This window comes from Prenolepis imparis, unplaced genomic scaffold (genome assembly GCF_030444845.1).
Source record: "Prenolepis imparis isolate NDT839.2.m4 unplaced genomic scaffold, iyPreImpa1.0 SCAF_6, whole genome shotgun sequence".
Lineage (NCBI taxonomy): Eukaryota > Metazoa > Arthropoda > Insecta > Hymenoptera > Formicidae > Prenolepis > Prenolepis imparis.
In genome coordinates, this window is record NW_028141164.1 from 11,629,179 (window position 1) to 11,641,239 (window position 12,061).

Sequence of the window (12,061 nt, forward strand, 5' to 3'; positions counted from 1 at the left end):
CTAGAATTACGTAACCAAAAACATACATTTTTTGGTGGTAAAATCATTGTTTAGTGCATCGCAAAAATAAATAATATAATGATAATTAAATTTGCTAATAAGTAAAATATTCTATTATATAATTACTGAATTATTATGTACATTAATTAAATACACATAATCATGCAGAATGTAATAAATTATTGATACAAGCGAGATATTTTACAATTTCTTTTCGACAAATTTTTTAACCTCGAGAAACTAATTTTTAACAAATTATTCTACGAATTTAATTATCATCTTCATTACAAAAGACACAGTGTAATGATAACAAAATCATGTAATCGCTTTCTTCATTCAATATCTCCAAGAGAATCGCTCAAAACATTGTATATGTATATCGTACTTGTGTGTTTATATCGAGAAACTAATTTTTAACCAATTATTCTACGAATTTAATTATCATCTTCATTACAAAAGACACAGTGTAATGATAACAAAATCATGTAATCGCTTTCTTCATTCAATGTCTCCAAGAGAATCGCTCAAAACATTGTATATGTATATCGTACTTGTGTGTTTATATCGTTTATGTAACACATAATTTCAATCAAATTTTATTTTTTTTTATAGATTGACGTAAGCAGCGAAACTGAAATTATCTGCACGAAGATGCAACTCACATAAACGCGATGTCGACATAAGTTTATCAATCACTGAACTTGTGTGGTGTATCAACCAAATAGTTCAAGACTTTGTTCGAGACTTTGTGCATAAATGTCGGCCAAAGGTAAGTGCGTTTATTATAAATAAATAAATATTTAATCTTACTGTTATCAGTTTCTCAATATATATTCTATTATTCTGTATGATGTGAGTTGCATCGTCTAGAAAGGATAAATTTGATTCAAATTAGTCTATATATTTGCTGAAAAGAAAGGAATAAATATATTCTATATTGAAAAAATTTAGTTTTTCTTTAGATAAAATTGAAATTACAAATATAAAAAATTTCATCTCTTGTGCCTTGTGCCTAATGCAAAATATTACATACAATATTATAAAAAACACAGAGAAAGAATTATGTAATCAGATCAAAATGATAACATTCTGGTGTTATATAATTTTGCACTTTTAATGCAAATTGACATTTAAATTTGTTACATTTCATTTGCAAGTTTATTCTGATAATATTAATGATAATATTCTGAAAGAATATATTACCTATTTTGTAAATTTATATAATAGGTGATGAATCATTGGACAAATCCAAACATGGAACAGAAAACATACATCCAGAAGAGACAAGATCTCCTACATCATTTGATCCAACTGGTTAGCTATACATATAACTTTTTATACATATAGCATTTTCCTGCAATTTTTAATAAGTTTTATTAATGATTAATTGCTTTGCAGAACATCAGCATATAAGATATAATCCATTAAGAGGAGAATGGGTACTTGTGTCTCCGCATCGTATGAAGCGACCTTGGGGAGGACAGATAGAACCCAGTGCAGATGAAGATCTCCCAGATTATGATCCCAAGAATCCACTTTGCCCGGGAAATGTCAGAGCTAGTGGACAGGTCAGTTAATTAGAATATATAAATAATGTATTTTTTGCTTCTTTATATGATTTCTGAATATAATTGAAATACTAGAATTCTTTTTTGAATCTATTTTTGATAGAAGAATATTTCATTATATTCATATTTCAATATGATGCTGTCATCTATTCTGTTTATATCAATCTACTTTCCATTTTAAGAAATCTTTAGCACAGAATAGATTTAATTAATTCATGATCTAAAATTCAACAATCTAATATAATAGTGGAAATCTTATCAATTTCCTAATAAAATCCTTTGTTCTTTAGATAATTTGTTCAGTAAATTAATAATCAATTTCTCAAAATCTTTTAATATTACAGCTACACCACATTTTATCTTTCTATTGCTATTAGATAATTTAGGATTACTATCTCGTGTTGCAGATAACTCCAATGTATCAAAACACATTTTCGTTTGTGAATGATTTTCCTGCTTTACTGGAATCAGTACCAGATCCACCGAAAATGGAGGATGAATTGTTTCAAATGGGATCTGCCAAAGGTACCTGTAAAGTGATGTGCTTTCATCCAAAGTCGAATGTAACAATAGCGTTGATGAAGACTCAGGAGATCAAGGAAGTGGTCAAACGGTATGAGTGACGTCAGTAGATATGCACTAGAATATTTCGCTTCGAGAAATGAACATTGAAGAATGTGACAGGTGGATTGTTGAGATGCTCGAATTGGGCGAGAAGTGGACTTGGGTTCAGGTGTTTGAAAATAGAGGTGCTCTGATGGGCTGCAGCAATGCACACCCTCATTGTCAGATATGGGCCAGTTCCTTTTTACCGAACGAAGCTAGAATTAAAGATAAATATCTCAGCGATTATTATGAACGTAACAAGAAACCTCTTCTTATCGATTACATGCAAAAAGAGGTCCTAAAAAAGGTATTAGAATTATTATAAATAGATTTATTATAAATTTATAATAAATTAATAATAAATATATATTTATAATAGATATTTATTATAAATATATATTTGATATAAAAGATTTAATACCAACGATTTATGCATTCATTATAATTTTGTGTAACTCTAACTATATTACGTAAACTATTATTATTTGCAGGATCGGATTGTAATCGAGAATCGTGATTGGATAGTCGTAGTACCGTTCTGGGCAGTTTGGCCATATGAAACTATGATACTACCAAAGAAGCAAGTTACTAGAATGCAAGACTTGTCAGACAGTCAACAGGAATCTCTATCTATCATGATGAAGAGATTATGCACTAAATACGATAATCTCTTCCAATGCTCTTTTCCATATTCAATGGGATGGCATGGTAAAAAATAACTATTATCACATATTATTTTCATTATTTATATGTTATTATATATGATTCATTGATTTGTAATTAAAGGCGCTCCAACGGGTCCATATCTTAATCACGATTATCCATATTGGACCTTTCACGGAATATATCTACCACCTCTGTTACGATCTGCCACGATAAAGAAACACATGGTCGGTTATGAACTCTTGGCTCAAGCACAGAGAGATTTAACGCCAGAACAAGCAGCAGAAAAATTAAGGAGCTTACCAGATTCTCACTATAAACATCCAGAAACTAGTCTAACTACTGAAGAAATAGAAACGTACTCTAATTAAATGTATAATATATATATGTAAATAAAATATATATTTCCAATCACTTATAAGTAAAAATCTGGGTACAAATGTAATATAAATTATTGCATTATTTCGATGAAGATATATTACTGAATACAAAAATATATCTTTTATACAAACATTACATGTATTTTGTACTTTTTTACAGTTTTAATATTTAGGAAACTTTGGATCAATTTTATTGCTCCAAGCATAAATACCTCCAATTATGTCCCTTATTCGTAAGGTATCTTTAGTAAATAAGTTTTTCAGGTATTGTACAGCCTTTTGTGAATCATTACCGCGTCTGCACAGAATATACACTGAAAAAGTAAATATAAAGTTAATTCTTAATCATAAAAATAATCTAATTTTAAAAAGAAAAATAATATAAATATTAGTATGTCTTACTATCTATTGGACGATGTTCTTCCTGAACTTTTTCTATATTATTTCTTATTAGATTTAAATTATGCTCTTTGCCAAGTTGCGTAAAAGGAATGTTGATGGAATCTTGTAAACGACAAATTTCATATTCTTCAGGCGACCGTACGTCGATCAGTATATGAGAGTTTGAATCGACTTTTACAATCTCGTTATATTCCTCAGCTGACATTCTTTCTTCTTTCCTCAGTAAATTTAAATCGGGCTCCTTGTCATTCGCTTTTGCACCACAAAATTCTTCATAGTCTATTAATTCATGTATAACACGATGTTGTCCGCAAATCACGCAATCCACATTCTTTGGACGCAAGCGTACATTGTGGAATTTAGTTTCTGTACCATCAAATAACAAAAGTCGTCCGGAAATTACGTCAGGCATATCGAGTATTATTTTTAATGTTTCTAGCGCTTGCAATACACCAATTGTTCCTACAACTGTTATCCAATAATAAAAAATACAAGAAAAAATAAAATTAAAATCTAAATCGTGAAATAAAAGATTGCTGTTATAAGAGCCTTTACCTGCGCCAAGAACACCTGCATCTCCACAGTTTGTTACTGTTTCTGCTGGTGGTGGTTCAGGAAATACGCATCGATAGCAAGGGCCGTTGTTGTAATTAAATACTGTCAAGTGACCTTCAAATCTCAGCGCTGATCCAGAAACTAATGGCTTCCCACTCAAGATGCACGCATCATTCAATAGATAACGAGTTGCTACATTATCTGTACCATCTATTACAATGTCATAATTCTTTATGATATCCAAGGCATTTTTACTATTTAACTGGATTTTATATGGAGTGACTTTTATATAACTATTTAACCTGAAAACAAAATTAAAAAATAATTAAAAATATATATAAATCTCTTTCCAATCAAAACATAAGAATAAATTACTATGTGCAAGAAACTTATTTATGTTTCTGTATAAAAATAGAATAACTTAATAACAGAATATAAAAGTTTAATTATTGTGCAAATAATAAAAAAATAAGATTATATATATCTTTTACAAATATATTTCTTTCAAACTGTAGATTTTTTAATTAATTTTTCTTCAAGTAAAATATCGAAAATAATTTATCATGTGTAATTTTATAATTTTCAACATTATATATCTTTGCAACTAAAGTTTCTATTTCAAAAATCTACTTAAAATTAATAAGTATTATTTGTGTCTCTAAAATTTATTCTTTAAAAATTCTTTTATTTTAAAGAGCTCATAACTCTTAAAATCTATTAATATTTTAGTGTTTTTGTAATAAAAGAATCGATTCAAGATTGGTCAAAAAAAGCTCGCAGTTTAAAAGAAATGCACTTATATACTTTACAATTACTTTATGTAAAATAAATGATAATAAAGATACACATGTTCTCTGATTTTAAACTATTTAATCTTTAAGTTTTTTAATTTTTAAATCAATTCTTGATGGCATTTATAGAATTCTAAAGTTTTTGTTATTCAAAATTATAATAACTTGAATAATATAACTTCAATACACAATTTTAATTTGTAAAATCATCATACCGATTAATGCTTTCTGCTGCTGCAATTACTTTGGCAGTACCAATGTTTGCTTCCGTGTACAATAATTGTCTGTGAAGATTATTAATCTCGACATCATCATAATCGATTATGCCAATGTGACCAATACCAGCACACGCTAGATAGAACGCTGCTGGACAACCGAGACCACCAGCTCCTACAATAAGTACAGAGCTATCTTTTATCTTCTTTTGACCTGAAATCATAATAAGAGAATTACACTTTTCTCATACAATACATCCTTATATTACTTATGCATCACAAGATTTTAAATTACAATACAGTGTACTAAGAAACTTGAATATAACACTTTTCTTTATGTTTTATGCTACAAGGAAAAATCTTGAGAACGCACCTTGCACGCCAACCTCTGTCAAAAACAACTGTCGACTGTATCTGCAAATCTCGTCATTGTTCAAGCCGTACTCCTGCATGACTTGTCTCTCGCTTCGCAAACGTGCTAGTTTAGCCTCCTTCGCGTGCAACAACGCGCGCAATTCTGCGATTTCTGCTACCAGCTCATCCTCGCACGTGTTCGTTGACATTTTGTCCAATCAGTACCAGAGAATATTCATATATTTTTAATCTCCCAGCTGACTTCCTTGAACTTATTCCTGTAAAAATAAAAAAAAGGTTATTATTAAAACGTAATTTTGAGAAAGTATTATGTACTAGTATTATTAGTATTATTATTATATTATTTATTAGTATTAGTATTAGTATTATTATTAGTATGATGTATTATTTACCTGCAACACAACGCGCGCAATTCTGTGATTTCTGCTACCAGCTCGTCTTCGCACGTGTTTGTTGACATTTGTTCAATCAGTACCAGCAATTATTTTAAATCTCCCAGCTGACTTCCTCGAACTTATTCCTACAAAAATAAAAAGAAAGACTATTATCGAAACGTAATTTTGAAAAAATATTAATTAGAAGAGAAAAACTGACTCTATTCCATAGATACATGCACGAGTGACGTGACGTGACGAGTGACGAGTTTGCACGTCCGAAACTTATGTCACGCGTCTGCGCCGGACTGACGGCAACCTGCTCTGCCGCGCGACGCGCATGGATGGCTGCGGAAGACAGGGGTTCCTGCGCACGGGACGAGATAGGAGCATGCCGTCGTAGTGCTGGACGTGCGTGTCGTACACACGCACGGGGAAGTGGTGCACGCGATATATAGCTCCGCTGCTGTGCAATACATGCGTATACGACACGCGTGGACACGTGTGACACGTAGAATTATGGTGCAAACCGCTGCGAGGAGTATCCGCGTACTCGGTGCACCGTTCCTGACGGCCACGCTGACGTTGACGCTGTTGTCGCTCGTCGATCAAGTAAGAAAACGCAGGAAAAGCAGGAACGATAGCTTCCTTAGAGCTGATCGGCTCCGCGATGACTCTTGTCCTCTAGGATAACGTGATGCGCGAGGAAAAGAGAGAGAGAGACACGATGTCGGAGACGGATGATGATGTGTTTTTCGCACCCTCTGTATCAAGAATCCCTCCGCGTTCGGTTTCTCGCGCTCTCGATCAATACACGCCCGTGTATTGTCATTCGTTGTGTTTGTCATTCGTGCGTAAGTCTTTTCCATGCTCCTTTTAACCCGGCCAACGCAATTTCTCGTTTCTCTATGTGGAAAAGAAAATGTCATTTATTTCAACAGCGTGACTTTGATTGTGAAAATATTGCAATGAGAAATTTTAATTCGTCTCCCTTCAAACTCTCGTGCGTCTAATTTTTACGAATTATGTACGGAAGTAATTTTTTTGATTCGAAAAAGTGATGTGTATTGCTTAAAATTGAAGAATCTTGATAAGATGAAAGATGTTTTATTCTACGTTTTTTTTCCATTACTTTATTTTAATTAATTTTATTAAAAAGTTAATCATCTCCAAAGATAGAAACGAGCTTTTTAAATCCAAATCAATATAGAGATTAAATCAATAGAGATTCAATAATTCTAGAAACCTTTAGAACACAATTGCGATTATATATATATATATATATATATATATATATATATATATATAAATTAAATTGCGCTTTATATTGTATAGCTCTGACCTTTAATGAATATCCATATAACTATCCATCGTTTCGGGATCTTCGTCGATTCATAGAAGATATCGGAAATCATCGCCTGCAAATCGTTTTTGCCTGAACAGCAGTTCTATCGTCGTAAATTATTCCCATAATTATCTGAAATAAAAAATGGACTTTATTATCATTGGTAGAGATATTTCTTTCTTTAAACAATTTTGTAATTTTCAAGAAAAAAAAAGATTAAGACTCAGCTCAATTAGTGTGATTATTATAAGAAATATTACATTTGTGTCTATTATAAAAAACTATTATAATATGAAATATAATTAATTGTACGACTATATTTTATTTTTTGTTTAATTTTTCAAGGTGTCTTCTAGGCTGTGCGATGGAGGGCATATGTAAGTTCGTTATTTTACGACTAAAAAGTAAGAGTAATTTATTCCATCTAACAAGATGAAAAATGTGCGAAACGAAATGTTAATTAAAAAATGCGAATTTATTATTTTTCAGCTGCTCTCCTCCGAAAGAGTGCTGTGCTTTCGGCTGTTGTTATAGTGTCTTCACACCGGTACATCCTCATGTTTCAGAGATGCTTAATTTCTTGATTTGGACTTATTGGTACCTGTGGTTAGTACATATTTAATTACTCGTTGAAACTCAACGATGAGCAAAGTGAAAAGGAAATTATTTCTCTTGCCCTTTTCGCTTATTTTTTTAATACTAATAATATTAATGTAATATTTTTAATATATAAATATATTTTTATTATAATAATATATTTATTATAATATATATTTTTAATGTATAATTTTTAATATGGAATATATTAATATATTTTTATTTTTTTCGTTTAATTTTATTTAAAATTAATCGATCACTTTCGTAACATCGTTTTCGAACAGTTATAATTTAAATATATACTGTTTGTCGAACATGATTTCATTGCGGTTCTACGTAACTTTGTTATATATAAATGGAATAATAATAATAATGAAGTGTATTTTATTACAGGGTAGCAGTGCTCGCGGCCTTGGCTATAGCCGCAATATGCGGCTTCTGGCTATGGAAACGTCGTCGTGCAGCGTTGTCAGATGATTCCGTGTCCTCGGAAAGAACCTCCACAGGACCATGGTATCCACCTCCTCATTACAGCCGATGTAGTTCTTTCGTCCAGGCGTTACCACCACCGTACAACGAGGTAACTGCAAAAGAAAATCAATTTAAAACACGCACATATTTGTCTTTCACTCGCTTTTTCTCTACAAATTGCGCGAAACAACAAAAAATGTATTTATATACATATAATATTATATTTATATATATGATATATAATATTAAATATATAAAAAATTAAAATTTCCTCCCAATCTGCATTAAATAATTCATACATTTTCTCTGATATATATAATATTGTATTTAAATAGTAATAAATTTTTAATTATTATTTTTAATAAATTTGTAATATTTATATAATAATAAGTAACTAATATATGTATATATGTGCATTTTTATATTATTTTGCTTCGCTGAATAAACTACTAATTAAATAACAATATAAATTCTAAGCTTATCGATTCTCTTATTATACAATTTACGTCTAGGTGACCGCGAAACCAGACCTTTATCCATTGGTGATCGGTTACGATGACACTACGGGCAAAGGAACTTCCGGTTTCGTGATGCGCTACTTCAGATCTCTGTCTCATGCGAGCACGTTGGATTCGTTGAGCTCCAGTTTCATGTGTAATGTCGTAAACGAAGCAAACACCATCATTCCGCCGCCGTATTCCTGCAACAACAGCGTCGACGAATTATCAGCGGCGGAGTGTGAGAGAAGAGAGACCGGCGACGTCGGCTCGGTCATCTCGTTGACAAATCACAGAACAACCTCTGACATATCAAGCTTAGCTGCTCAATCGCCTTGCTCTCCGCCGAGGGCTACCAGCCCGACAATAGAGGTAATAACTTTTACACTCTGTAACAAATTAATTTAGAAACTATTAATTTAAAAATCATTGGATGAAATTATCATAAACTCTCTTATTAATCATTTATATATAATATCATTTATATATCATATTTTAATCAATTTTTTTATAAAGGGATGCTTCAGAGACTTCATGAGACACGATTAAATTCAAATAAAGTGTTCTTATTGGCAAATTCTTATTCTCACGACACGTTTTATCGTTTTCCAGTTGCGGGAATTGCTGGACAAGATACAGCAACTTCCCCATTTGTCAAACGGACACGGTACCGTCGTGAATTGCCAAGCAAATTGCCAGACCCCGATCCTGTACGTAACCAACAGCGATGGTACTACGCAACAACGGCCTCTGAGTCCCGGCGACGTCGGCTCGTACAAGGTGAGGAGGACCCGTGGCAAGCTGTACATGCCCCTGGGATTGCCGAGTTCGCGGAGCAAAACCAAACGGTGCTGGTTGTCGCGTTCCGCGCCGACGACACCCTCGGGAACGATACCGATGTCCTTCTTGCCGGGGCAGAGCAGGAGGCCCTCGGAGACCGACAGCAACAACCAGCAGGCGGTGCCGCTGCTCTACGAGCAGGACGAGAACGAGAACAATAGTAATCAGGATCAGTCTTCGTCCGGGGTTCCCCTGCTCGCCGAGCAAGAGGAGGATCATCAGTCGACATGACACGCGGTCGTGTAAAATGTTCGTGCCACACTCGACGACAAGTTTGTCGGTATCCACACATGTATACATACATTCACACACATACACGTACACATACATATGATCTAAATATTTTTTAATACGGCTCCAGTATTGAAACTTATTTCATGTATACTTTATCGTAGAGTTACGCACATTCCAGATGCACCTATAGATACTTAAAAAACTTAAATTATATTTTTGTTTTGTTAATTTAATATTGTAAAACTGATTATTTATTTTTCCAATCTTGTGCGCTTAATTTTTTATACATATCAAATATATTCTGAAGTCAAATACTTGATAATCAGGCATAGTTGTAAGTTATGATGCACAAATATAATATATACATTTTGAATGTAATATACACATCTCGAATGTATCTAACTTGTACGATAGAGCATACATGACACCTCTACTACGAGATATAAAATGAGATACTGTAGATCTCTTCTGTTCTAGATTTTTCTCTATTTTGAAATAGCTATCTTCTATAAACTAGATAGAATTCTCCTCTTGTGCTGTTTTGCTCCTATTACACGTTTGTCGCACGACTGTTTAATCATACATAGGGTGAGAAAGACAAAGTGCACAATGATGTTTTCCGTTTCTGAAAAAAAAAGAAAATTCAGAATAGAGAAATAGCTCGATAATTTTAAAATAGACGAGATCTACAGTACTGTCACTAATGTGCCGCCTACTTTTTCAAACCAGAATCCTCATGAAACTTGCAGGTATTTTAGAGCCGTTTTTGGCGAGATGAGTTAAGGCCTTATCCAAGCAAGCGCATTTTTAGAATTCGATTCTGAAATTCAGAAGATCATTTATGGATCTTAGACGTAAAAATAGAATATTGCGACAAACGAAAATTGCTATTTGCTCTTCTGAAGAATGTAAAAGAGTCTTGAGACTCCTAACTTTGAGATCTCCAGCTTTATTTCCTTTCGATAGACATCTCGAATTCGCGATGATGATGAGAGAATTTTACATTTTCCATGCAACGCGGAAACATTATAAGTTTACGTATCCAGTTATATCAAGATGGAAGGATAAGAGGACTTATCGTTTTTCCGCGATTGTATTAGTTTACGACGCGTAAATTAGCGAAACAATACAAGCCGATTTGTGTCGGAATTATATACGATGGCAGCGAAAAGAACGTCTCGAGCTCTACTTACGAAACTATACAAGTTAAACAAGATAATAATTTTAATCTTGATCTATAAGAGTCTCAAATTAACGCAATTTCGATACATCGAAATTTATTCGCGAATGAAATATAGATTACGAAAGTTTCGGTAACCGTCTGATTAAATATAATAAGAAGACGAACTTTTTATGATCATACTTATAGGTTTTATCGATATATAATAATACGTAAAGAAAATTATCCATCCAAATAAACCGGATCAAGAGGGAAAAAACGTTTGGACAATATCGCGTAATAGCGTAGAAATATTGTAAACAACATGGTTGAACACATGGGACACACGAGCCAATGTACAATATACAGATTCCGTCAACAAGTAACAAGCTCAGTTACAGAGACTACACAGAGACACTAGACTAATAGACAAACACACGAGTTCATAGTGTATATACAGAGTATTTCAGGAGGAATAGTAAATATCTTGGAAAATTGTAATATCGATTATTATTCTGAGTATAAAAAAATTCATACAATCTTCCAAAATATTTTATTATTCCTCCTGAAACATGCTGTATATATATATAAAGAGATTTACATTTAATTTCGAAGGTAATAACAAATATCACACGCGAGCCCTAGTAGCAGTAAGAGAGATACTGGGCTAAAGTATAGTTTACGCGACATTTTTGCAATGAATTAAACTTATATATACCTGTGTATACTGTGCTATCGCGCACAATAATTAAGATGGTCGGATATTTTGAATTCTCAACATCGTATGATTCATTTCCCGCGACCTGATATTTATATCAAATGTTATTTACATATTCGCGTCTATGAATATGTGTGTACAATATAGTAAAATATCTTTCTAAGATTTCAATTAGTCGAAAAATTTAGACTCTATTTTAGTTTCGTAAATATGGCGATTTGTCGCTTAATATTATTTATTTTATATATATTGTATGTTTATGTATTAATAT

The 12,061-nt window shown here is 32.5% G+C and overlaps 3 protein-coding genes across 6 annotated transcripts; 2 read left to right on the forward strand and 1 right to left on the reverse strand.

The window, feature by feature from the left end:
- Nucleotides 1-3: 3 nt before the first annotated feature.
- Galt (Galactose-1-phosphate uridylyltransferase) lies at nucleotides 4-3,353 on the forward strand. Its single transcript, XM_083040513.1, has 8 exons — nucleotides 4-101; nucleotides 613-769; nucleotides 1,228-1,314; nucleotides 1,399-1,568; nucleotides 1,976-2,181; nucleotides 2,253-2,481; nucleotides 2,666-2,882; nucleotides 2,961-3,353. The coding sequence occupies exons 2-8, from the start codon at nucleotides 757-759 to the stop codon at nucleotides 3,206-3,208; spliced, it is 1,170 nt and encodes a 389-aa protein (XP_082896639.1). The 5' UTR covers nucleotides 4-101; nucleotides 613-756; the 3' UTR covers nucleotides 3,209-3,353.
- On the reverse strand, nucleotides 3,221-6,280 carry Uba4 (Ubiquitin-like activating enzyme 4). The gene is made up of 7 exons (XM_083040507.1): nucleotides 6,150-6,280; nucleotides 5,948-6,075; nucleotides 5,554-5,812; nucleotides 5,181-5,394; nucleotides 4,175-4,476; nucleotides 3,620-4,087; nucleotides 3,221-3,531 (listed from the first exon to the last, which is right to left on the reverse strand). The coding sequence occupies exons 3-7, from the start codon at nucleotides 5,741-5,743 to the stop codon at nucleotides 3,380-3,382; spliced, it is 1,326 nt and encodes a 441-aa protein (XP_082896633.1). The 5' UTR covers nucleotides 5,744-5,812; nucleotides 5,948-6,075; nucleotides 6,150-6,280; the 3' UTR covers nucleotides 3,221-3,379.
- A 126-nt stretch (nucleotides 6,281-6,406) lies between these two features.
- On the forward strand, nucleotides 6,407-10,624 carry LOC145937485 (uncharacterized). Of its 4 annotated transcripts, none has more exons than XM_083040508.1 (6): nucleotides 6,407-6,541; nucleotides 7,620-7,651; nucleotides 7,764-7,880; nucleotides 8,265-8,451; nucleotides 8,855-9,211; nucleotides 9,452-10,624. In XM_083040508.1, the coding sequence occupies exons 1-6, from the start codon at nucleotides 6,407-6,409 to the stop codon at nucleotides 9,908-9,910; spliced, it is 1,287 nt and encodes a 428-aa protein (XP_082896634.1). In that variant the 3' UTR covers nucleotides 9,911-10,624. The 4 variants fall into 4 exon arrangements, with proteins under 4 accessions (XP_082896634.1, XP_082896638.1, XP_082896635.1 ...); XM_083040509.1 differs by lacking the exon at nucleotides 6,407-6,541 and adding an exon at nucleotides 7,369-7,437; XM_083040512.1 differs by lacking the exon at nucleotides 7,620-7,651 and having other exon boundaries at nucleotides 6,413-6,541.
- The last annotated feature ends 1,437 nt before the right edge of the window (nucleotides 10,625-12,061 follow it).

Coding starts and splice junctions, on each gene's coding strand:
- Galt (XM_083040513.1), top strand. Junction 1,569..1,975: donor ATGTCAGAGCTAGTGGACAG/GTCAGTTAATTA, acceptor CTCGTGTTGCAG/ATAACTCCAATGTATCAAAA. Junction 2,883..2,960: donor ATATTCAATGGGATGGCATG/GTAAAAAATAAC, acceptor TTGTAATTAAAG/GCGCTCCAACGGGTCCATAT.
- LOC145937485 (XM_083040508.1), top strand. CDS start 6,407: ATGCGTATACGACACGCGTGGACACGTGTGACACGTAGAATTATGGTG. Junction 7,652..7,763: donor CTGTGCGATGGAGGGCATAT/GTAAGTTCGTTA, acceptor ATTATTTTTCAG/CTGCTCTCCTCCGAAAGAGT. Junction 9,212..9,451: donor CTACCAGCCCGACAATAGAG/GTAATAACTTTT, acceptor ATCGTTTTCCAG/TTGCGGGAATTGCTGGACAA.
- Uba4 (XM_083040507.1), bottom strand. CDS start 5,743: ATGTCAACGAACACGTGCGAGGATGAGCTGGTAGCAGAAATCGCAGAA. Junction 4,477..5,180: donor GCAGCAGAAAGCATTAATCG/GTATGATGATTT, acceptor TTTTGTTTTCAG/GTTAAATAGTTATATAAAAG. Junction 3,532..3,619: donor AGAACATCGTCCAATAGATA/GTAAGACATACT, acceptor TTACTTTTTCAG/TGTATATTCTGTGCAGACGC.